The sequence below is a fragment of the Pogona vitticeps genome, chromosome 8 (genome assembly GCF_051106095.1).
Source record: "Pogona vitticeps strain Pit_001003342236 chromosome 8, PviZW2.1, whole genome shotgun sequence".
NCBI classification, from domain to species: Eukaryota; Metazoa; Chordata; class Lepidosauria; order Squamata; family Agamidae; genus Pogona; species Pogona vitticeps.
In genome coordinates this window covers 2,097,161-2,121,271 of record NC_135790.1, presented here as the reverse complement: position 1 = coordinate 2,121,271, position 24,111 = coordinate 2,097,161, and the positions used below count along the sequence as shown (strand labels likewise).

At 48.7% G+C, this 24,111-nt stretch overlaps 1 protein-coding gene across 2 annotated transcripts; it reads left to right on the top strand.

The window, feature by feature from the left end:
• The first annotated feature begins 4,595 nt into the window (after positions 1 to 4,595).
• On the top strand, positions 4,596 to 24,064 carry ASTL (astacin like metalloendopeptidase). 2 transcript variants are annotated; one of them, XM_072978831.2, is made up of 12 exons: positions 4,596 to 4,781; positions 6,761 to 6,868; positions 7,469 to 7,530; positions 8,108 to 8,198; positions 8,837 to 8,954; positions 9,970 to 10,151; positions 11,428 to 11,509; positions 12,622 to 12,767; positions 13,761 to 18,107; positions 18,661 to 18,783; positions 19,228 to 19,355; positions 23,922 to 24,064. In XM_072978831.2, the coding sequence occupies exons 1-12, from the start codon at positions 4,724 to 4,726 to the stop codon at positions 24,021 to 24,023; spliced, it is 5,547 nt and encodes a 1,848-aa protein (XP_072834932.2). In that variant the 5' UTR covers positions 4,596 to 4,723; the 3' UTR covers positions 24,024 to 24,064. The 2 variants fall into 2 exon arrangements, with proteins under 2 accessions (XP_072834932.2, XP_020635848.3); XM_020780189.3 differs by lacking the exon at positions 23,922 to 24,064 and adding an exon at positions 19,620 to 19,775 and having other exon boundaries at positions 4,597 to 4,781.
• The last annotated feature ends 47 nt before the right edge of the window (positions 24,065 to 24,111 follow it).

The following is a 24,111-nucleotide window of genomic DNA, read 5'->3' as shown; positions in this document are numbered from 1 at the left end:
TTCTTTCCTGTTCTTTCCTCTGAAAGGACCCCTGACAGCTCACAAATGGTTAAAAAGCAGATCCAATGAAAAGCATGTGGTTGGTGACATTAGAAGACAGAACAGATACGACTGTTAAAAAGCAGAGCAATCTAAAACAGGCATGCAATGTTATTTTTCACGTGAGATGACCAGACTCGTGTGCTGTGTTCTTGAGGCAATCGCAATAGGATCTGGGGGATGTTATTCTTTTGTTTGAAATGTGATGTCGGTGGAGAGCTTTGTGGATGCAGTGTACTGCCAGAAAGACAAACAAGGGGGGGGGGTCCTAGATCAAATTGAGCCTGTACTCTCTCTGCATGCAAACATGCTGAAGCTGTCCTCCTTTGGGCACATCACGAGAAAGACAAGTTTCTCTGGAAAATGCAATGATGCTGAGGAAAGTGGAAGGCAGCAGGAAAAGAGGAAGGCCAAATACGAGATGGATTCATTCCCTTAAAGGAAGTCACAAGCTTGAGTTTGCAAGAGCTGAGCAGGGCAGTTGAGGATGGAACGTTTTGGAGACGACTGGTTCATCAGATTGCTACAAGTCAGAGGCAACTTGATGGCACACAAGTACCTTTTTTTTTTGGACTATCAATCCCAGACTCCCCAGCCAGCAACATAGCTGGCTGTGACTCTAGGAGTCGTACTCCAAAAAAGAGAGAGATTAATCGACTCATACTCTAGCCGAGTGTCAAATTTGTAAAAAAAGGGAGGATGATAACAGGAGTCTTGTTTCGGATTCCCTTTTAAAGGATGCCGAGCATCGGCAGGTGCTGTTCTCTCCAAAGAGAGAACATTTCTGGCCGCTGCACAGCGTGAGCTGCTTAAAACAACAGACCTGGCCTCTTGCTATGGACTGGAAGGTGGCGTTCGACTCTTCCTGCGCACGCGGGGGTGCAAGCTGAGTTGCAGTCATGAGGGGAGCCGATGTGACCCCCCCCCACCGCCACTCTCCCGCTGTCCCTGATTTTGCGCAGGCTGGCTTGAGCATCCCACGAAGGCCGATGGTGTGGAGAAGGACAGGGCACTGCTCACTTCCAAAGGTCCACCTGCGCCAGCAGGAGGAATTCGCTATCAAGTCAGATGTTAGTGAACTGGGGGCTGAGTGGGTGGGAGGCACACCCCATCCTTCTCTCCAGTCGGCCACGTGAATAGCAAGAGCGCCAACCCAGCTGGCACCTGCTGCCAGCTGATGGGCAGAGCGCCCGGGGATTAAGCTCTGGGGCTTTGAAGCCAACTTGACATCCTGCCTCTTCCCCCCCCCCCCCAGTCCTGGGGGCCGAGCTGCCACCTGCACACGGCGCCTGTGAGTCAGAGTTTCCGGCCTCCCCCTCCCTCCCTTCCTCGGGGTTTGCATGACGAAAGCCCCAGAATCGCTTCCGCCGGCTCAGCTCTGAGCTGCTTCTGGACCTAATCTCTCTCCCCCAGCACCCACCCTGGCCCCAGATTCGAAGCTCACGGCTCACCCCTAGAGCCCTCACGACCTCAGCTCCAGAACGTTGCAGCTAATGAGGGCAAAACAAGAGAGGCATCGTGGCTCTTGAGCGCAACCCCCGGGCAACAGGGTGGGCCGCACCTTTCATGGAGCACTAAAAACCTCCACAGACTTATGCTAGATGTTGACCCCAGGCAAGTCTTCGTTGGGTCAGCTCTGCCTGATGAAGATTTGTGGAGTCGAAAGCTGGCTTGTGTTTGTGGCCTTTTTTAGTGGTCTAATAAAGGTACAGGAGCTGGCTGAATAGCTCAGTGTGCTAGGCATCTGTCTGTGGAGCCAGAAGTTGGGAGTTCGATTCCCGCCACGGGGCCTCCTGGGAGAAGGGCCAGCCTGGGTAGCCTTGGGACAGCTGTGCAGTCCCGGAAGAAGGGAAGGGTCAACCCTTCCCTTCTGAGTACTCTCTACCTAGAAAGCCCTGAAAAGTCTCGTTATAAGTCAGAATTGAACTGACGGCACAGGATTATTATAAAGGTATGAGCAGGGATTTGAACCCGGGCCTCCTGGATCGTTGTCCACAGTTTTGTCTGGTACAGCACGCTGGCTGTTAAAGACTGTGTCTGTAACTTTTTATTTCTGACATTTATGCTGTGACTTGCATTCAAGAAGCTCAAGGTGGTGTTCCTGGCGCTTGTCCTGACTCTTTAAATCTTCCCAACCATAGTTCAGTGGTTTAAGGGGAGTTCGATTCCTCCACTGGGTCTCCTCGAGAGGCCTTGGACTGGATGATCCAGAGGGTCCCTTCCAGCTCTGCAGTTCTAAGATGAAGATTATCTTGCGAGGTGGATCAGACTCAGAGACAGTGGCTGGCCGAGAAGCACCGAATGACTATTACCTAAAATCTGAATTCTGTGTCTTAACCACCCATACACCTTGGCTTTCTCGTGCCTTTTTAAACAGCAGCCAGATAAAGAGGAATTAAATACATCAAGATTTCTCTCCCACTCTCCTGCTTTGCAGGAATGGATTTATTGACCTACTTAGTTTTTCCATGTCAGACATTCAAAAGAGCATGAGTTGGTCCAGCAAAAATGTTGACAACTCTGCTCGGGAGCAGCATATCGCAGGGCTATTTAAGGCCATCAAGAACCAAAACAGACACACAGGAGACGTTCTCAAGATGCTTCCCTCAACCGTTGTCTCGACATCACCAGCTCTGGGGCTGGAGAAATGCCAGCGCAATCTGTCTCTCTGTGTGTGCATGGCAGGAACCCACCCACACAGCCAGAAATGTTCTTTTTGCACTAAATTTAGCCGGCAGTTCCTTCATATCTCCGCAGCCCACTCTCCCCAAATGGCACATGGCGAGCCGAGACCTAGACACTCATTCAGTCCTGGACACCAACGCAAGCCCTAAACTTAGCAGTGGTGTGTTCAGAGTGTCTCTCACACTGGCTTGCTTACGCACGAGCACATCCCCTCCTGCATGCACCTGGCGACAGCTTTCCCAGAAGCCCCTCATCTCTGCCTTTCGCACGTGTATTATCTTGTGCACGGCCATAATTTGGCCAAAGTCATGAGCCTATTCCTGCAGGGTTTGCATGTGGGTGTGGGGGCAAAGGCCAGGCCTCCAGATGTTCTTGGACTGCAATGCCCATCCGCTCTGGTTGGCATAGGCAGTGGAACAGGATGATGGGTGCTGTAGTTGAGCAACATCTGGAATTACTTGGGGAGGTGGTGCATGCTCCATCGCTGGAGGCATTCAAGAGAGAATTGGACAGCCCTCTGTTGGATATATCTTGACTTGGATCCTTGTCTTGAGCAGGGGGTTGGACTCCATGGCTTTAGAGGCCCCTTCCAACCCCATCATCCTAGGATTCAGTGGTTCTGTACTGGACTTTGTCCCCCTCCATTTCTTAGAACAGGTTTGTTGAAACTTAGAAGCAGAGGGAGCTCTCTCATACTGAGCTAGACTCCTCAGCCATATGCTGCCGTGCTTCCCATTCTAACCGGCAGGAGGGGTCCCAGATTCCCGACAGGAACATTTCCTTGTCTCACATCAAAGTCTTTGGAAATGGTTGGTGTTCTCCCATCCGGTCCCTAACCACGTTGTACCCTGGTTCATCATTACTGTATCCGAATGGTTGTTCCAAGCTGGGAAAGATGGCATTTTTGGGTTATGATGGTCAAAACCCTTAGCCAAGACACTGGCTGTGGATTCTGGAACTTGTAGTCCAAAAAGTAATGTCCGAAAGCTCAACTATGGTCTGTCCTGCTTCTTTTTTTGTTTTGTTACTGTCATCTGTAATTTTTTTTTCTTGGGGGGAGTTCCTTTCAAATAAATGGGAATTGCATAAAGCCTGAAAAAATCTGTTGAAATGCCCTGAAATTCTTTTTATAAGTGACTTTCTGAAAACTGGGAAGCATTGCTTGTTATACCAGGACATCACTAAAGTAACCCTGATTTTACTAGTTATATTAAGTTTGAAACAATGGTTTCCTTACGCCCTTTTAAACCTGAAAAGTACCCAGTTGTAAATTTGGGCATGTAGGCAATATCATCATAGTCCCCACAACCATGTCGCCTCCACGGAAAATCTCAGCATTCATGTCTTGATCCACAACAACAATCCAGTTTTAGTATTTTTCCCCTATGGGGAGCAGGTCTTTTGTCAAGCTAATGGGTCTTGATTGCTTATTCATCCCCAAGCCACTCCAAGATACATTGCATTACAACAGGGAGAACTGGAAACAAAGTGCTATGAGATATTCAACCCTCACCCTGTTGCCGTTGGACCTAAACTGAGATGGAACGAAGAAGCTTGAGAAGTGTTGATGGAACAGTTTTGTTTTCTTCACCTCTAAGAACCCCCTCCAACCAGCTTGACTGTGAGTGCCTGGAGGAGTCTATGCAATCTTTCTTAAGTTCTGGTGGCCAATAATGCCATTGTTGTTGGCAATTTAAAAAATCCTTGTGTTTTGTCCCCTGTGAACCCAGATGCCACTAGCACAGTGTTCTGCCTTGGCTGGGCAGGCTTTACAAAGAACAGCAACCAACCTGCATGGCCCGGAAGAAGGGCTTCTTCCCTTAAGGAGTTAAACTGAAGGTGTGAAGACCTAAGACTTCCAGGTGTGTCTTCCTCACCTGTGCTCTATTTAGAGAACCGGAAGGCTTTCTCTTTAGAGGGAAGCATCACTTCTAATCACCCCCAACACACGCTGGTGACTTTAGAAATAGAAAGTGGTCCTGGAACTAGTTGTTCAACCATGGATGTGTCTCTTGGGATCTGGCCTGTGTTGATTGGGTTTCTTTGGCTATTTACAGGTAAGGGGGTCCCTCAACATTGTCTGTGGTGAATAGCACGTGGTAGGTGCCAACGGTGGTGCTAGTGGCCAGTTTACACTTGCTTTCGCCTTATGTGGCCTCAGGTTCTGTGCAGGTTCCATGCCAGTTTGGGGAACTTTCTCAAAGCTCCTGCTGTTGATATACACATATTGTGCACCAATATGCCCTCGTGTGGTAGCAGTAGAAATTCACTGTGTGCGCCGAGGAAATTTTGAGATGAAAGCAACCAAGAAAAAGGGGAAGCCCCCCTAAAACACTGAAAACAAAAATGAAAACCTGAAAGCCACATTTCAGACCAGGCAGGATGTTACAGCAGTGTGTAAGATGTCATGTTTTCTAGAGCTTTTTGCTTCTCTAAATAGTATAAAGAGAAAACCCAGGGAAATATGACTGGGCAGGGTTGTTGGGATGAAGAACTGAGTTCCCCTATCATCTCAGTGTTCTGAATCAAAAGACTACACAGTGAGAGGAATGTGATACTACTTTACTTTGCTAGATTCTGCACCCTCTGTAATTTTGGGCTTTATACTTCGGAAAGGAGCTTTAAAAAAATCTTTGCTGTCTAGGACACTCCTTTGCAGGGTAGGAGGGAAAAAAAATTCCTCTCCAAACTAAAAGTCCCAGCATTCCACGGAATTGATTCGTGGTGGTTCAAGGGGTATCAACTTGCACTAACCTTGTGTTGCTGCTACAGTGTGGACGAATGAGCGAATTACATAAAGGTTGAATTGCATTTCTCTGAAGTTTACTGCAGGTGTAGCCCACTACTAGAAGCTCGACAGATGTCTGTCTGTGTGTGTGTTTTTTTTTTTTAAAAAGAAAAGCCCTTTTGTTTTCCTGCATCTCGCAGTACACACAAGAGACAACAACCTGTAGTCCGGTCTGTGTTAACACTTTGGAAACTGGCTTCAGTTGTCATAGAGTTGGCCAAAGAACTTTGTACTTTTCCAAAGGCATTTTCCAGGTTTGGGATTCCCTGATATTCTGAGAAGTATGTCTGGTGTCAACCTGACCAAAGCTGAACAGGAAAGTCACATTCTCTGTGAGCCGGAGGGCTCTGGTTCACCAGCTTTTGAAGGAGAGACCTTCAGGTTTGATCCTAGTTACCCTTAAAGATAAGGTAGCAGGTGAGAAGGTGCCTCCTTTACTCAAGACAAAGGGTGTGTTCAGCTGAAGTTGGAGCAGCCTGGTTCACCCTTAAAAGGTTCAAATCTTCAGTGCTCACACTTAACTCACACTTGAATCATCCATTTATTCACACTGATTGATGTTCCTTCTCCTGTGAGAAGGGTCCAGACAGGTCTCTGGAACATTTCGATTTGTCCCCCGTTTAATTAATGACACTTGCTTCCCACTCCCTTCCCCTCGTTTTCCCACAGCCGTCATTCAGCAGGTCATGGCAACTTTCCTTTTTAAAATGAAATAAAGTAAATGGCACAGCGCTACAGCAATGCATTGACCTAGCATGTTACACACACTGTCACCAATGTATCTTGTTAATCTAGAATAGCGCTGAATTGGTAGGAAAATATATTCAAAAAAATTTAAAGTAAGAGTAGATGCAAATTGGGGGGGTTTCCTTACAGCATCTCTTTCAGTGGCACAACCCACTAAATACAACACAGAGTTGTCACTTCAGATAACACAACCCATAGCCCTTCTTTTGGGGGTGTGTGTCAACTAACCATCTGCATGGGCTACAGTACAGGAGAATTAGGAGTGCTTGGAATTGTGCTGAAAAACCTGTGCCAAAAAGGAGCGGGACAGCTCTAAAATGGGCCAGGATGGATCAAACCATTTGATTCAAACCAAAAGTGATCCAAAGAGTGCACAATATGCTTCTCTGGACATGCAGACAACAGCGAAAGGAGACATGGAGGACCTGGCTGGAGCCCCCATCCTATAACTGATTTTCTCTAAAAGTGTGCTGGTGAAATGTCTCTGTTACTACTTTTCAGCTCTGCCCGTCCATGGCCGCGGAGACACGTTTGAAGCAGAGCACCTTGAGGGGCAGGAGGGAGAAGAGGGCAGGAACCTATCCGATGACATACTTGACATCAATCAAGGTAAGATGCTTCCCGCCTGGACATCATCATCATTTGATAGGCAGCGACAAGGACTGCACTGTGGAGAGGTGTTGCTGTTACTAACCCTTTGCACCTGTTCCTAGGTCTTCCCAGGCCATGGCCTTCTGGGTGCTACTCCAAGGGAGGCCAGGAAATCCTCTACTATAAACAGGGCCTTCTATGCGGTGGCTCCAGAGCTTTGGAACTAGCTGTTGGTGGAGCTGCACCTGGCGCCCTCCCTCCTGCATCCAAAAGACTCTTGAAAACATTGCTTTATAGAGAGGCCTTTTTGGCACCTCTGCTTAATGTGTTCCTTTGCTGCCATGCTTGTTTATATACCCCCATGCCTCATTTTCTTCTGCAGTTCAACCCCTGGGGTCATTGTTTATGTCTTGCCCCATTCTGTTTTAATTTGATATACTTTTCCTGTGTTGTAGCGGACTATAAACCACCCAGATTAGTGTGTTGCACTAAGGAGGCAGTGTATAAATTTAAGAAACAAATAAATACATTTAAGGTGTAGCATCATCCAAGTTCACAAAAGCAAGCAGTGTTGGGGTGTAGCTTCCTCCAGAAATGCTCCCGTTATTTTTCTTCCAGCACTGATCCTTCCAGAGGCACCAGAAAGCAGCTTTCTGATGGAGGGGGACATCATCAAGGCAGTAAGTCATAAGAAGTCCTGGATTCTCCCCATACCTGTGTCCACCCAGGGCTGCTGTTGGCAGGTCCGTGGGTGCAGGCTGAGTTCTCCAGGCAATGTTCTCCTTCCTCGGGTCTCTTAGTGTTGGGTCAAATCTCAGGGCAAGCTCCCTGGGAGAAAGAGACAGTGCGATTTCCTTTGAAGCCTGGGCACTCCTTCAAACCTGGTGCCAGGGTTCCGTGCAAATAGATTTAGATTGGCATTAGGCCTTCCTTGCGCTTCCAACCCTTGTGTCTGTCTTGATTCTGTGACATCACAAGGGCTGGCCTCTGTCTCAACGAAAGGACCCACCCCAATTTGCATTTGTGACTGTATTGCACACAGTACGTCAAAACCAAAAATGAAAAGACTCCATGTTCTGGGCTCAGGATTGGCTTCCAGAATCTCATGGGCAAAAACAGTGGCACCCCATCTGCTGAGGAATAAAGGCAATGGCAACCAGTTTATTTTAAAATATAACCCATCCAGCTTTGTTTGAATCTTGCAAATGGCGGGGCTGTGCAGCGGGCGGTACTTATTTATTTCATTCTCTCATCCAGAGTCCCTTCAGACTCTTCTTCTCTGCCAATCCAAGGTGGCCGAAGAAGAGAGGAATTGTCCAGATTCCATATGTTATTTCCTACAGATACGGTAAGAAGCAAATCGCCCCCGAAGTCTTCTTTCCTCCAGGCGAAACCTGCTCAGTTCCTTCCGACCTTCCTCCTTATAGAGCTTTCCAGCCCCCTGATCATCCTTGTTGCCCCTCTCTGAACTTGATCCAGTTTGTCAGCATCCTTCTTGAAGTGCGGTGTCTGGAACTGGACACAAGAATCAAGATGACACCCAACCAGTGCCGAAGAGATGGGAATGGGCACTTCATGGGATTTGGAGAGGTGATTCCCTTGGCTGGTGATGGGAATAGAAGCTGCTTTGTTTGGCACCAGTCTCACCTTGCTGTTCTGGAACAAATGTTCACCATCCTGAATGTGGACACGGGAAAATTGATGCCTTCTTAGTCTTACTATTAAAAATTCAGTGAGAACGTGCTGCCACGGTGGTGCTAAATATCCCTTGGATAATTATCTTGGGGTTGGTGGAGAGGAGGTGAGAATTGTCAATGTAATGATGTGTGTAAAAGCAAGCCACCGGCTTACTAAAATGTCTTGTTTTTGATTAATGCCCGGGAGGGGGGAAAAAAAGCTGAATTTGCAACTGAATGCTCTGGGGAAACCATCTCGGTTCTGAGCAAACTGCTGCGGCTATAATGTCTGTCTAATTGCCCTCACCAGATAAATCTACCGTGAAGATAATCCAGGAAGCGTTTGAAGACTTCGCAAGGTTTACATGCATCAAATTTGTCCCTTATTCCTATCAGAGGGACTTCATCTCTGTTGCTCCACTCTCTGGGTTTGTAGCGATTTGGCAAATGCTGGGGATTTGGGGTGAAGCGAGGGGGACAGGAATGGGGGGGGAGATTCTAGTGGATGAGTCATTTCCTGCTGAAGGTGGGTTCTCTCTCTCTCTCTCTCTCTCAAATGCACACACTTCCCAGCCAAACATGCTGGAGAAAACAGAGCTGCTTTGGAGGCCTATCACTCAGAGACGTGGGGCAAGTCTTTGCTCCCAAGCCCTGAGCCTGAGTCCCTATTAAAAACAAACGTTCCCCCCCCCCGAAAAGGGGAGGTGTGTCTTTGTGTTCTGAGTTGCAAGTTGAGTCTGAGTCATTGGGGGGAAAAGACCCCAAATCAAGTCTGAGTCGAGCCACAAGTGGGACTTAAGTCTGACTTGACAGCAAGTCCCATGACTTGAGTCCCTGTCATTGCTCACTGCATCTCCCAACCAGCAGGCCAACAGAAATGGAGGCTGGAGAACTCTGGGCGTTGACAGTCCCCCCCAAAGCAGCTTTTCCGAGCTCTGCCTTCTCCGGGGTGTTTGGCTGCCTGTCTCACTGGGTGTTGCTTGTAACCAGCCGGAAAATGCACGCAAGAGCAGAGTACGGAGGTTGCTGTCACCTTAGAACCACGGTGTCTTTCTTAACCACCCCATTCACAGCAGCATCCATATGCATATTGAGAGGCTTTTTGGGTGGGAATCATCATTTCCCACAAATAGCTTCCTACGTGGTCCCCCCCCCCAGCCCGGGCGTTCTAAAAGTTTGCTCAATAGATTCAAGCCATTAACTGAAAACGTCGATCTCTTTGAGTTCACATTTCACTGGCTTTGCCACATGTGCGCCTGCATTTTGCTGGGCCTTTTCTTTAATTTTTTTTTTCTGTCCCCTGAGCTGCAATGGTGGCCAGCAAAGCGAAGCTTCAAAGCCCCTAATGATCCAGGCGCCATCTGAGCACCACTGGCTCTTGCGAGCGGAGAAACGGCTCCTTTGGCCCCAGGACGAGAGCTTGAAAGGCTCCTTTCTCTCCAGCTGCTTCTCCAGCATTGGACGCGTTGGTGGGATGCAGGTGGTCTCGCTGGCTCCAGCTTGCCTCCAGCGGGGGAAAGGGGTGGCGCTGCACGAGCTGATGCACGTCTTGGGTTTCTGGCATGAGCACTCAAGAGCGGATCGAGACAAGTACATCAGCATCTCCTGGAATGAAATCTTGACCGGTAGGTGTTCGTGCTGGTTCTGTGTGAGGCCACTGAGCATGCATGCTTGGTTCTACAAGGTCAGGTTGATTGCACATCTTCCTAGCTTTAATCTCCAGCATCTCCAGGCTGGGTTGGAGAAACCTCTGTCCTAAATCCCGGAAAGCTGCTGATGGTTGTTACAGACTAGAGGGAAGGAGCCTGACTGTCCTTCAGAGATTTGGGGTTAGAACTTGTACAGAGGCTGAAGTCTGCTGCGCTGAAGTCTCTTTCATCAACCAGACTCCAGGGTTGATTAGAGAAGAGCAAGTCCACTTGTGTGACCTAAAATTGATTGAATCCTGTACTGATAGAGGCAAATATATGGGCTCCAAAAATGCACTATTCTAAGGGGGTGAAAGAATCCTAGATGTGTCAGATGCTCCATACAGTACAGTGAGTGTCACAGCAAAGTTAACTGGCCAGTGTGTTTTATAGCCATTCCGAGCTGATGAGCCTCACGGCATGTGGTTAAACTGCAGTCCTGCAGTCAAGACTCTGCTCATCACCTAACTTTGATCCCGATGGGTTCAGGGTTGAGGACTCCTACTTGCATGTGGTTAAGAAGTTGAAAGGGGTAGGACAAGGTTCCTCGATGGTGGAGCCTTGGATTTCTTGAACGCTCAGCATGGTGGGGTATACGGTCAGGGTGCTGCTTATAAGTCTTGCCACGTCCTATTAAACACCCGTAAAAGGGCAGGGGATGAAAGTATAGTAGGTTCACAGCTGTGGCTGGTGGTAGGGACTTTATGCCTCCACGGAAGCCACATGGCTTGAGAAATATGTTGCTCTGCCCTTTGCCCCTCCAAGAAGGCAATAGATAACCCCCATCCTAGGCTTGTACCCCCAGATCCATCCCAGTATAGTGGGGCTGCTGGGGAACTCCTGGAGACCAGGTGCTTTTGACCTCAAAGGATGATCTATTTTTGCCCATCGCTCTCCAAGGTGCTGAAACTCATTCAGAGACTCCCTGCCTTGGATAGCTTCCTAGAAGTCGACACTAAAACCTGAGGCTGACCCGGGACAGAGTGGGAAATCTGTGACTCTTCAACTTGCAGCTTGCATCATTCCTCCTCACGGGCTGTGCCAGTTTGGGACTGATGGGAGTTGTAGTCCAATGACGTGAGGGGAGCCCTATGTTCCCCAGCCCTGTAGCAGAGCCAGCTGAAGACCTGCCTAAAACTTGCTCATGACAGCCACAGTGTTTGAGATGCTGTGGCTCATTGAAGGACGCCCTTTCCCTCCATTTCCTCTTCAGGTTTTGAGATGAACTTCATGAAGTCGTGGAACAACAATATGCTGGTGGACTATGACTATTCCTCGGTCATGCACTATGGCAGGTAAGCGGACGTGCTACAGAGGAGGTAGCATTACTGTACAATGCCACACGATGCCTGAGCCATGAATGTTCTCCAAGAAGTCTCAGGAAATACAGTGGTACCCCGCATAACGGGCGCCCCGTTTAACGACGAATCCGCATAGCAATGTTTTTTTCTGCGATCGTTTTTGCGATCGCATTGCGATGTTTTAAATGGTAAAACATCACTTTGCGATGATCGGTAAGCTGTTTCGCTTACCGATTTTCGCATAGCAATGTTTTTAGAACAGCTGATTGGCTGTTCCAAAATGGCCACCGGGTAAAAAAATGGCCACCCGCAGTGTTTTCGCGCTCATTCCTCACTTACCGGGCAGTGAAAATGGTGGCCGTATGGAAGATTTTCGCATAATGGTGAATTTTTTGCCCATAGGAACGCATTAAACGTGTTTTAATGCATTCCTATGAGCTTTTTTGTTCCGCATAGTGACGAATCCAGATAGTGACGATTTTTCCGGAACGGATTATCATCGCTATGTGGGGCACCACTGTACTTGAGTCACTTTCTGTCTCTGAAACGCTACTCTCACGAATCATAAGATGTCTAGAAATAGCAACAGGGAGTCTTGCAGCACAGGAAAGAACTGTAATCAGAGCTTGGAAAAACTACTTTAAAAAAAGTAGAAAACACACACAAAAGGTGCCTATATGAGGCACAGTGAACATAAATGCATTTAGTCACAGAAATAACAAATATCATATTGGGTGGAGCTACTTGCAAAAATGCATTGTTAGCAAAACGATATATATTTAAATCCATAGTATGTGTGGGTCCATATATAAGCACCACAAAATGGGTGCCCTGTTTTAAGCTGACTTTATTTCTGTTTCATGTTTGGCCGTCTGATGTGGAAATAAGTGAAAACAGAATTAAAGCAAGAAAACTGTGTAGTTGAGTAAAAAGAAACTGGAACATTTCTGCCCCTTCTCTTGTGGGAGAGGACGAGGAGATGTCTTGAAGATATTCTGCCCAAAGCACAAACGGGTGGACTAGACATCAACCCAGTGGACCTTTGAGTGTCCAAGGATATATACCAGTAATGTCGCACTGCTCACTCTTATTTCTCATCCCATCAGGAATGCTTTCAGCATGACCGGCTTACCTACCATCATCCCACTCTCCGGCTCTTCCACTCCTCTTGGTCAAAGATGGAACCTAAGCCAGTCAGATATTGCTCGAGTGAACAAGCTCTATAAGTGTTCTCAGGTTGCAGCACAGCCAGGTAAGGAAGGGAGATGGCTTCCGAATTCTTCTGGATGCAGGGATCTTGGTGTGTGTGTGTGTGTTGGCTTGCTTTAGAGCTAAACAGAGCACATTTTCTCTTCTGCACTTTAAAATGCAACTAATAGAATCACAGAATTTCAAAATAATGGAGATGTAAGGAGCCTCTAAGGCCATCCAGTCCAACCTCCTGCTCAGTGCAGGAATCCAAATTAAAGCAGATCTGACAGAGGGTTGGCTACTTTTCTCTTGAATGCCTCCAGCACTGGAGCACTCACCACCTCCCAAGGACATGAGCTCCTTTGTTGGATGCTCACCGTCTCCCAAGGCCATAGGTTCATACTGCTCTAACTGTTAAAATATTTTTTTTCTGATATTCAGCCGGAATATGGCTTCCTGTAGCTTTAGCCCATTACGTGTCCGGCACTCTGGGATGATTGAGAACAGATCCTGCCCCTCCTCTGTAGGACTGCCTTTCAAGTATTTGAATATGTGATACATCTGCACTCTCTAAGAAGCATTTGTGGTGCAAAATTCTTGCAGCTGTATTTGGGAAGTACGATGAAGCGGATGTCCTAACCTGCTGAAGTTGGCTAGATAGGAGGTGGTGTGGATTTTAATCTCTCCAATCCACATGTTTCAGTTGGGTTCCTTGCATTAAATATTGAGGAAACACAGGTCTCTTAGGAAGTCTACCAAACCTAACACCTCAAAATTGTTCATCATACAAGTACTATCACATACAAATGCATCCATCATTCATGTGTGTGTCTCTTCTGGGATGGAGCCATGAGGACTATGGCTTAAATCTAATAGATAGTTTCAGCCAGGGAAGACCCATGAGGTCAGTTGTTGAATAGTTAACCACATTTGCAGGTGGATCAACTCTAATTGAATTTAGCAATTGCATGTAGGCTAACTATAGTACAGGATGTGTACAGAAATTGAATAGCCGTGGGAAAGATTTTCCGATGTTGTTCATCTTTGTTTTCAGAAGCATCAACGGAGAGGGTCATCAGGGAGAATATGATGGATTTCATTCCAAGTGAGCCTCCGCCCTGCTCAGCCTTGAGCAAAGTGGACACCTCAGCTGCACAGACTTTCAGCGCCGTTGCATCTGCTACAGAAATGGCCCCTGCTACCCAAGAGACCCTGGGGACCCCAGGGCCATCCAGCAGTAAGGCTGTAGGTGGAGGCACAAGTGTTCCTGAAGACCACATGAAGATAACTTGGCTACCTGGAAAGGAGAACCAGATGCAGACCAAGGGGTCTCCAGAGACCTCTGGTGAAGAAAAGGTCAGGGGCGAGTTTCCTGCAGTTACAGAGAAGATGCCACATGACGAAACCCAGTCTAGGGAAATGGAGATTCCAACAACTGTCGGTGCAGTGAAGAAGACTTCTGGAACTCCACCGAGCCCCACCAGTAGACCAAGGGAGCTGGGAAGACAGCCTCCAAGTTATCGGGGGGCCTCCTTCACAAATGAGCCAAGTCTCCACGAAGCAAGGAAAGGAACAGCGGCCAAGATGGAATTTCTGCCTTCATTTATGACCAAAAGCCCAGCCCTGTTCTCCGCAGATGTGGTCCAAGGACCAACAAGAAGGCCTGGAAGGAGAGAAATGGGGGAAGAGTTTTCTAGAACCACGAGAGCCATGCCCCGAAAGCATGGCACAGAATTGCCCACTGCTTTGGAAATGGGGAGCTCGCTGGCAACAGGAAGCCGTGAGCCTGAGGTTGAAAGTGGCTCTCCAAACCCAACCGAGGGCTATAGCTTCTCCATGCTAGAAGAGGACCGTGAGGAACGACCAAGAAAGATGGACCGTCAAACCATAGGCATCTCTGGAAATGAAACAGACCACCCCACCCATACCTCCCCAGTGGGGAGTTCTTCTTACACGACCTTTGCTTTGAGAGTCTCCAGGAACCTGGCCACATCTTCCAGGGCTGTGGAACTGGAAGAAGAAACCCTGGGCTTTGCTAATGTTCCTACCCAGACTAGGATGGGGGAAGAGGCTGTAGAAAGCTCAGATGGCTGTCAAGTGAGTATGCTGCCAAGCGTGTGGTCCTCTGGTGGGAGAAAACAGGGTGCAAGAACTAAATTGGAACATGATGAGCCTCCTGGCAAAGAATCTCTTGCAAGGGTAAAGGCACCAGGAAACCACCTTGATTGGGCTACAGGTGGAACTCCATCAGTTCCTTGGGCTGTAGTCACAGGTCATGTTGCTGCTTCAAGGCAAAAAGAGGCGACTGTCTCGTGGGGAAACCCTGCAGGTTATTCTTTGGAAGAGGAACCATTTTCCCTGGCACCTGCTCACAGGGCAAGGAAGGGTTACAGAAGGGTGACATTTGCTAAACACACAACTATGGGCTCTGTCTTTGTGAAAGCAGAGGGACGGACCCCCGGTGACCATGTGGACTTGCCAAGCCAAGTTTCCACTTTAGAGGAATGGACTTCACCAGTAACGAAAAGCAACCAGGTGACACGTCCTATGGAGGGAACACGTCTACCTCGGCCTCCAAGCCCAAAGACAGCTGGACTAAGGTCCACAGTTTCATGGCCACAGTCAAGCAATAGGGAAGGCTCCAGCCCCACTGCCTTCTCTATTGGATGGGCTCCACCTCGAGGGGCACAAGGAGGGGAAATAGAACATGTCATGGAAGCAGCCTCCACTGCAAGACGGGAGAAGCCGACTGCAGGGCAAAGGACCCACGGGAGCCGTGAGGGAGAACTTGGCACTGAACCCTCCGAAGAAGCCAAGACTCATGGAAAGCAGAGTCTTCAGGGACTGTTGTCCACTGAGCCGTTGAGGAGCCCAGGGCCCACCGAGCCTGGGCAATGGACAGCAGGAAATCAGAGGCACCCCTCCCCTCCCCTCTTCACTGGAGAAGGGCAGGATCGGATACAAAGCCGGAGCCCAAGTGGGCTGAGAACAACGGTGCCTCTAAGACAATGTGGGTCCTTCTCTGGGACAAAGGCTCCACTTAGGGAAGGCACTGCCAAGAGAAAGGTCTCCTCCCATGCACAGCTAAAACCAGGAGCTACTAGCGGAGAAAGGCGAAGGCAAGGAACCAAAGAACAGAGCTTTGCTTTGGAAGGGAAGCCTCTCCCGGTGACAGAGGCAGGCACCAGTCTCAGCTGGGTGAGTGGCTCCCACAACTTGAGAGGGAGAGAAAGAACCAGCCATTACGCAGGGGTCCTCAAAGAAGAGACATCGTCTGCAAGGAGGATTGAACTGACACAGACACCATCAGAGAAGAGGCCTCAAGGGAGTCCAAGCGGTCAAGCACCTGCTGAATCCACTAGCACCGGTCCTTCCCATTTCTCCATCGTCTCGGTTCTTAGGAAGCCAGCTTTGAAACCTCCCTCAGGCTCTTCGTCTTTCCTGGGAACAGAACCGGTGATGAACTCTGAGAGCCCAGCTCCACAGTCCCTGCAACGAGGCCCTGAGAAGAGAGTTGCCTCTACAGCCAGCGTAGCAATTCCACCTGCAGCAGGAAGACCCTCTGAGCCAGGAAGTGTCAGAGAAGAGACGGCGTCCCTCCAGGGGAGACATTGGGTGACAAGGCCAAGTCAAGACGTCATACCTGGGAGAAGTGGTGCAGAGTCAACCCTGCCACCCAAAACACTGACTCACATTCCTACTGAGGACACAGATCTCTTCCTGACTCCTGGCTCCCTAGAGCTTCCCCAGCTCCCGAAGGTCAGTGAGGGATCTTCTGGTAGCCACAAAAGAACAGAGTTTCTGCCGTCTGCTGGGACGTTTGTAACTGTGGGCACTTCCGTGGCCCCGTACTTGACCAGGGCTATATCTCCAGATTTTGGAGCAGGCCAGTCAAATGCACCTGTTGGTTCCAAAGAGGCCACAAATACGATTTCCAGGGAAAGAGGAGACACCGCAATGGAGATTGGCGCTAGTATTCCTCTGTCGATGGAAAGACACGGGACACTTTCTGCTGGAGGTTCCGTCCTGGGATCTCACGAGGAGCACGTTGCAATGACCACTCCTCCAACCCTCCAGCATGAACTTCAGACTGCAGTTGGGTCCCTGGAGGAATCTATCCAGGAGACAACTGGATCAAACAGCACAAAGCTGATCTCGGGGGAGAAAGGAGAAAATCTCACACTGAAAAGTGGCATATATAAATCTGAAATATCAACGGCTGCCATATATACAAGGATTGAAGTCAAAGATTCTAGACAGACTGGTTTTGGAACCCTGAACATGGGTGGTTGGCAATCACCACAATCAGCTTACTTTAATTCCACTGAGGGTACAGGAAAATTTATAACTGTTCATGAGGAGAAATGGTCCACACAGAACACTGTTGGTCCCACGAGCAAACTCCATTCTGGTGCTTCCATGATCCCCGGCTCGAAGACTCAATTGAGGGAAGTGACCACCTCTGTTCCTGGTGTCCAGAAGCCTCTTGGCACTGATAAGGTGGACAAAACATTTCCTTTTGAGGTCAGCGCAGAGGATGTGTATTTGAGGGACACAGCACCCATGGCAGAAGCTACTGTGGCCCTGGGAATTTCACGGGGGCACCATCAAACATCTGGCTCAGTGGGAAATGGATTCTGGTCAAAGTACATAATGCCACATGCAACTGAAGGCCCAGAAGAGATGCAGGATCCCAGTAGATTTCCTCTAATGAACCGGACATATGTAGGAAGGAGTACTGGGGAAATAATTCCATCCTCTAAGGAGCCATCCAAACAAATTCCTGAAGCTCAAGTTGTTGACAAGGTGGAGGAAGCCACGAGGAACCCTTGGACCAGAATGAAGCCAATGAGCAACAGGGATTCCTCTGTAGACAAGTCAGGCTCCCTCCATCATGTTGCCAAGAGGTCTTTGCTGGAAATGGTGGGATTTCCTGAGCATCTCAGTCCCAGGAAATTGAAGCTGACAAAAGAATCTTCCATGGAGCAGGTGCTTAAAAGAACCCGGACGGCCTCTGCAGGTGGGCTCACACACCTCATGCCTGTTCCCGGAACCTTCAAGGTACATGTTGGTCACCCTCTTGTTGGCCATAAGGATGGGTCTTTCTCCTCTGTAAAGGTGGCGAAGGCAATGGAGCCGGCAGAAGCCACAAGGGTGTCCAAAACACTGGGTCTTCTCTGGAGGTTGCCTTCTAATGTGACAAAGGTTGGGAATGATCCAGTGATCCATGAAAGAACAGCAAAGGCAACACAGCCTCTCTTCTGTTCCTTTGAGAAGGACTTGTGTTCCTGGAAGCAGAGCACGAAGGATGACCTGGACTGGGTGCTTGAAAAGGAGGAAGAGCTGCCTGCTGTGCCTGTGGAAGATGGGTCCACCTCTGGAACGCCTTGCAGGACCTCAGGTGATCAATGGCTTCTGTGTTCCTTGCAGGTCCAGATGCACTTGGTGGTCTGTGTGGTGGAGAATTCCTAAAGGGATGGCCACCTGGTCCTATCCTCTTCCGGTTGATGTCCAGGCTCTCACGCAGCATCAGGGAAGGTGTAGCTTTCCAGATTTGTGGACTGCAGCTCCCATCAAACTCAGTGGAAGCTGGGGACTCTCATTTTGTGAATCCAATCTGGGTTTCAGTTTGAACTTTGCAGGTGCTGAACCCTCCCTCCCAACTAGGTTCCTGGACTAAAATCTGAAGTGGATTTGCCCCCCCACCCCAGCAAATTGGAGTCACCACACTTTCTTGGTCCATCCCCAACATGGACTGTACTTGTAGCACTGGTGCATTTTTTTGAACCCCAATGCTAAATTTACCTGTTGTTCCAGCAATATGTGAAAGGGATTACACCCTCTCAATTCCTGCTGTATCACAAAGTATGTTGGAGGGGGTGGGGAAGGTCTTAAGATGTCTTGTGAAACAGTGAAGGTGGAGTAAGCTCAGGTCAGGTCCTCTCTTCAACCAGGTGGCCACATTTCCTTGAAACCTTCAGGCCTAGCTCCTATGCAGAAGGCCATCCTGATAAGCCCAGTCATGAGCGGCGTTGGGTGTCTCAGGTTCTGGTACAACACCACGGATGCTCACATGGGTAAGTGGCTTCCATGTCAGAGGGAGTATGGAAGGGGAAGGGCAGATAAGCTGGCAAAAAAAAAAGGTCTTAGGAATGTACCTTCTTTGGACTATAAATCCCAGAACCTTCTGATCAACATGGCCAGGGGCCTTGACCAGAGGTGTCAGGATTGCACCTTGGGCTTTCTATATCCCAACAACAACAAACAAACAACAATAGCCACTGGTAATTGGTTTGGGGTTCCCATTAGGCAGTCCCACACTGGGTTTTCTAGTGTGACATGTAAGCTTCCCCTAAAGTTGGAATGAATGAATGAATTAATGAATGAATTAATGATTTAATGAATTAATGAATTAATGAATTCAGCACAAGTGTATCTAGTCAGACTGAGAAATACAGACTGGCCATTCTAATTCTGCCTGCTCTCTGTTCCTTTTTGCCGGTCCCCGACTCCTTTGGAAGGTGAAATCAACTTCTATATAAAGCTGCTGAATTCTTCGGAATGGCACAAGGCGTGGTCTATGAAGGGGGGCCAGAGCCCCAGCTGGCACCAGATTACTGTACCCATTACTGAGACATCAGAGCTACAGGTAAGCACTTTCCGGTCCCACCTTGAGTGTGCGGCTCATTCAGACGGCTCCGGGCAACTTTCCCAAAATCTCTGACAAGCAGAGGTCCCGTTAGAAGTGAAGCAGGTGATGGAGGGAATGAGCAGATCTTCCCCATGGGTTTGTTCTGGTTCTAACAACCCCCAACCCCCCAATGCATGGAGCTAAGCGTGTGGGACCTGTAATCTTCAGACAGAGGTGCACACAGCTGGAATGAAAGGGATGCCTCCTGTGATCTCTCTGCAGGGAGCCCTGGAAGGTGTGGTTGCAACTAGTCCGCTTGGGATCGATGATCTCCTTGTCTGCTGGAAGCCATGCTGGCAATGTCACGACACGGTGCCCAGAGTCTTGTGCACCAAGCAAACAGAATAAACGTCCGTGCTCTTGAAGGCGTACCGTTCAGCACCTGTGTGCCCTTTTGTCCTATTGAGAAACATGGACCATCTCTTACCCCTCTATGCCCAGGCCTCAGCTGGAGAGAAACTGGTAGAACACCCTCACCCACCACACTGAATGTCGCCGGTCCTTCACAAAAGAACCTTCTTGGTTTTTGTGTGTGCCCGTTTCTTTAAAAAAGAAGAAGTTTGATTCCTCCATGGGGCCTCCTTGACCGGGGCTGGACTGGATGACCCAGGGTGGTCCCTTCCAGCTTCTGCCGTGCTAAGATTCCAAGGCTAGTCCAGGTCCATTGGAGAACGAGGAGGTGTTCTTCATCCCATCCTGTTTTGGTGCTAGGAACGGTCTCGTTGTAAAAATCCTGAGCCAGCAGAGGGAGCTCGGAGGCCGTTCTTCCAGCCCCCCCCCTCCCCACAGCCCTATCCGTACATAAACTTTTCCTTTCTTCTTGCTGTTTAAAAGTTCTGTTTGGAGACCTTCCACAGTTGTTACGATGGCACAGGGAAAGAGCGAGAAGCAGAGAGAGCGCCACGCTTGAGCTCTCCCGGATGTTTTGTTTCGGACCGGTTTCAAACCTCACGCCCGACGGGGCTGTTGGCCTTGCAGAGTGGTTGGAGGTGGCTGTGTGAGGGGCTGTGGGTGTTTCCCAATCTCTCTCTTCTGACCCTGGTCACGTCCTTAAAACCACTATTTTCCCTTTAAGGACGAAAAAACCATAAAGGTGAAAACAGGACTGAGAGGGAGAGAGAAAGATGCTGGATTTTCCACAGGGAGAGAATATGGAGCCCAAGCATGGTGCTGGTGCCGACCCAAGAGATTTTGCTGCCTGAGGGGACAGTTCATGGGGTCACTAAAGGGGTGTCCATACTGGCAGCTCCCCAAAGTAGCAGGGGTCTTTCTTGGGCAGTGGGGGGACAGAAGAGGGGTGCCTTTGCTTCCATCAATGCTCCTGAGGTGCCTGCCTTACCGGGCCTGATAACAGAGCCGGCCCTGGAAGATCCAGCCATTAAGACATAACACCTGCTTGCCATTATTAAATGATGTATACCTTGCTTTTCAATTAAACTCCAAAGGCAGCTTAAGGCCAAGACACTTGATGAAAGTGACAATGTTGCTGGGGATGGGGGATAGAATGAAGACACATGGGCCTCATTTCTTGCTTCAGAGGAAGAGTGGGCATCCTGGGGCCCATGTGCCACGGACATCCCAACACCCAACAAAGAAAGAGAGAGTCAACCTTTTTTCTGGAGAAATCCTAAGAGACCGACCCAAGGGGACTGGTGGACGCTGTAATCTGGAAAGAGGGGTGTGTGGAAAATAGCTCCAAAAAAAGAGGGCGGTGCTGCTCACTCACTTCGGAGCAGGCGCCTCCCAGATGTGTTATACTACAGCTCCCATCACCCCCATTTGGAGGGTGCCATTTTGTAGAAGGCATCCTTGGAGTCTCCAACAGGAAAGTTGGGGGGGCTCGCTAGGTGTTACTGAAACCCAGGTCCCATCTGCCCTAGGCGGTCTGGAGAACAGTGTAGTCCAAATGGAAGCAGTAGTACAGGAAGGCTCAAAAGGTGCCCCCAAGTCATGAGACAGGGGATCATTCCAGAAAACAAGGAAGTTCTCCGTTGTTGCCCTAAATAGCACTGCATGTTACCTATCCGGTGCAAACAAGTATCCCGGATACCCTTGCATGTCTTTAAACAAATTACCAATTAAGAAAAAACAATCAACTGCTCAATGTCATAGTCAAAGACTATGAACAAATCATCATCAGCAGAAACATGTGCTGTCAAGTCGATTCTGACTTATGGAGACCTTGTTCAGGGTTATCTAGACAGAGAATACTCAGAAGTGGTTTGCCGTTCTGTTTTTCTCTGGGGATGCTTTGGGACGACTGTCCAGCTTGCCCAAGGCTACCCAGGCTGGCCCTTCCGGGGTGCACAGTGGGGGAATCGAACTCCCAACCTCTGGCTTCACATCCCCAGCCGGGATGTCAAAAACACCTAACCAAGTATCCAGTGTATCATTAAATAATAATTTGGAGAATCTTCCCCCGAGATGAAGATTTATAGAGGGGGGGGGGGAATTGAGGCAAACAGTGGGAAGGAAATTCTCTTCAGTGCTGAGCCACTCACAGTGCCATAGATGACGTGTTCCCGATGAAGGCAGGAGCCCAACCGTTGGCAGGCAAACTCCCTAACCACTCCCTAATGGAGGAATCGAGGCTGCGAAGGGCAGGCACAGCGTGAAAGCCCATAATGGATGGGAGTTTTCCCTTCCAAAATATCTCTTGCTGAAATATGAAGCGGTGCGGTTAGACCAGGAGATGAGAGGCGACTTCATCCCCTTTTTTTGTGAAGGCTGGCCAGCCAGTCAAGTGTTTTCCCGGCCTCCTCCTGACAGACTTCAGTCCTAATTGTAAGCTGTCTGGGGCAGAGACTGTCTGCCTTTTCAGTGTCTGCACTTTGGAGCACTTAAGCCATGCCGGCTTCCCGTTTCTCTGGGGGCCTCTAATGACGGCTCTTACCACATCTCCAGCCCTCCCCAAACAGTGTGGTGGCTGCTTGATGGGAAATGTGTTTTCTGATTAAACAGAAATATTAATATGCAGAAGGAGGCTGTGATGTACGCAGAGATTCTGGATTGGAGCAATTTAGAGTTTGCTTAATAATTCAACGCAGAGGTAGAAAGAGGAGCTGCTTTCCCTTCTGAAAAAAATATATATGACGTTTCCTCTGTAAATAAACATCCCTCCTCCTATTGTGCCTTTGATATCCATCAACCCAGGGAGAGCTTCAAGGCTTCTCTTCCCTGTAATTTCCACCCCCCCCAGCAATTTAATTCTTGCAAATCTATCCTGTGTGTGTGTGTGTGTGTGTAGACACACACACACACACACACACACACACACACACACACACACACACACACACACACACACACACACACACACACACACGTGCGCGCAACACACACAAACGTACCACCCAGTGAAAGCGAGAGACAGCTGTCAGGAAAGTCAACAGTTTATTTTCGGTTATTAGGCTTTGCATGATTTGTAGCTTCGTTTTGACATGGAAGGGTGCGTTTGTTGACACGGAACAAGGAGAGGGGAAATTAAAATGAAAGAGACCCGAGGCCTGATCCATCGAGAGGCTCAGCCGTCTCTTTCACGTCCTTGTGTGGACTTGGTTCTTGGACTTTGGGGTTCACCTGTTTGCTGTAGCTTCTGCAGACCTCCTCCATTCTCCTTCCCTTAGCCTGTCCTTTCCTGGCTTTGTCATCTTCTGCTTCCTATCCTTTTTTCTGTTCTGTTTCTTCTTCCATCCTTCCTTCCTTTAGTCCTTAGCTTCCTTGCTTCTCACACTCCAAGTTCATCCCCCCTGCTCCAGTTTATTTTCCTCACTGCTTCCCTAGATATTTCTCCCTGGCTTTTCTTTCTTTCTTTCTTTCTTTCTTTCTTTCTTTCTTTCTTTCTTTCTTTCTTTCTTTCTTTCTTTCTTTCTTTCCTTCCTTCCTTCCTTCCTTCCTTCCTTCCTTCCTTCCTTCCTTCCTTCCTTCCTTCCTTCCAGCTTGCAAATAACTAAAAGACTCACACCACGAACATGACAATATATTGCAGTATTGCGACAAAATTAAACATGTGCCAGTATTTAAAAATGACCCAATAAAACCAGTTAAAAACCAGTTAAAACCTCCTCCATGGAGATAAGAGCTCATTCCAGAAATAGACAATATTCAGAGCCAGGGACTTGAGGGGAAGCAACCCCCATCTGAGGAAACCTGCCAGTCTTCCCATTACCGAAATGTGAAGTATTTGCCTTCAGATAGATTATACTCTCTAACCACCCTTAAATTTGTTCTGTTTCAGTTCTGAAACTAGATTAAAAGCTGCACCAGATCTGACAAGAGGATTTAACTTCAGAAGTCAAGGACCCGAGGGTGGTGTAAAGATCCTTTCTTTTCCTCCTTTCTTGCTCCCATTTTCGGAGTGGGAGACATTGCTGTCCTTTTCTCCTCCTCCTCCTCCTCCCAAATCTGACCGATTTCCCCAAAACTGAGTTTCCTAGAAGCCCCCCCCCCCAGAAGAAGCACTTAAAGGCAGGAAAGCTGGCTTTCTCTGAGTCATCCTATCGCCCAGCTATCGATATAATTTAGTTACAGAGCAACCTGGATGGAGAGAAAGGCACACCCAGGCCTTGGCGATTCTCCTCTGGCAGGAGTGAAGAGAGACCGACAGATTTCAGCTGGGCACCTTAGAGGGGACCCCCTTGCAAAGGGAGGTAAGGGCTTCTCCAAGAAGCTGCTGCAGCTGCTACTAAAGTGTGTGTGTGTGTGTGTGTGTGTG

What these genes read in the sequence shown, in the direction of transcription:
- ASTL (XM_020780189.3), top strand. Translation starts at nt 4,724, where the DNA reads ATGGATGTGTCTCTTGGGATCTGGCCTGTGTTGATTGGGTTTCTTTGG. An exon ending in TCGGTCATGCACTATGGCAG is followed by an intron (nt 11,510 to 12,621) that starts GTAAGCGGACGT and finishes TCATCCCATCAG; the next exon opens with GAATGCTTTCAGCATGACCG. An exon ending in CTGAGACATCAGAGCTACAG is followed by an intron (nt 19,356 to 19,619) that starts GTAAGCACTTTC and finishes ATCTCTCTGCAG; the next exon opens with GGAGCCCTGGAAGGTGTGGT.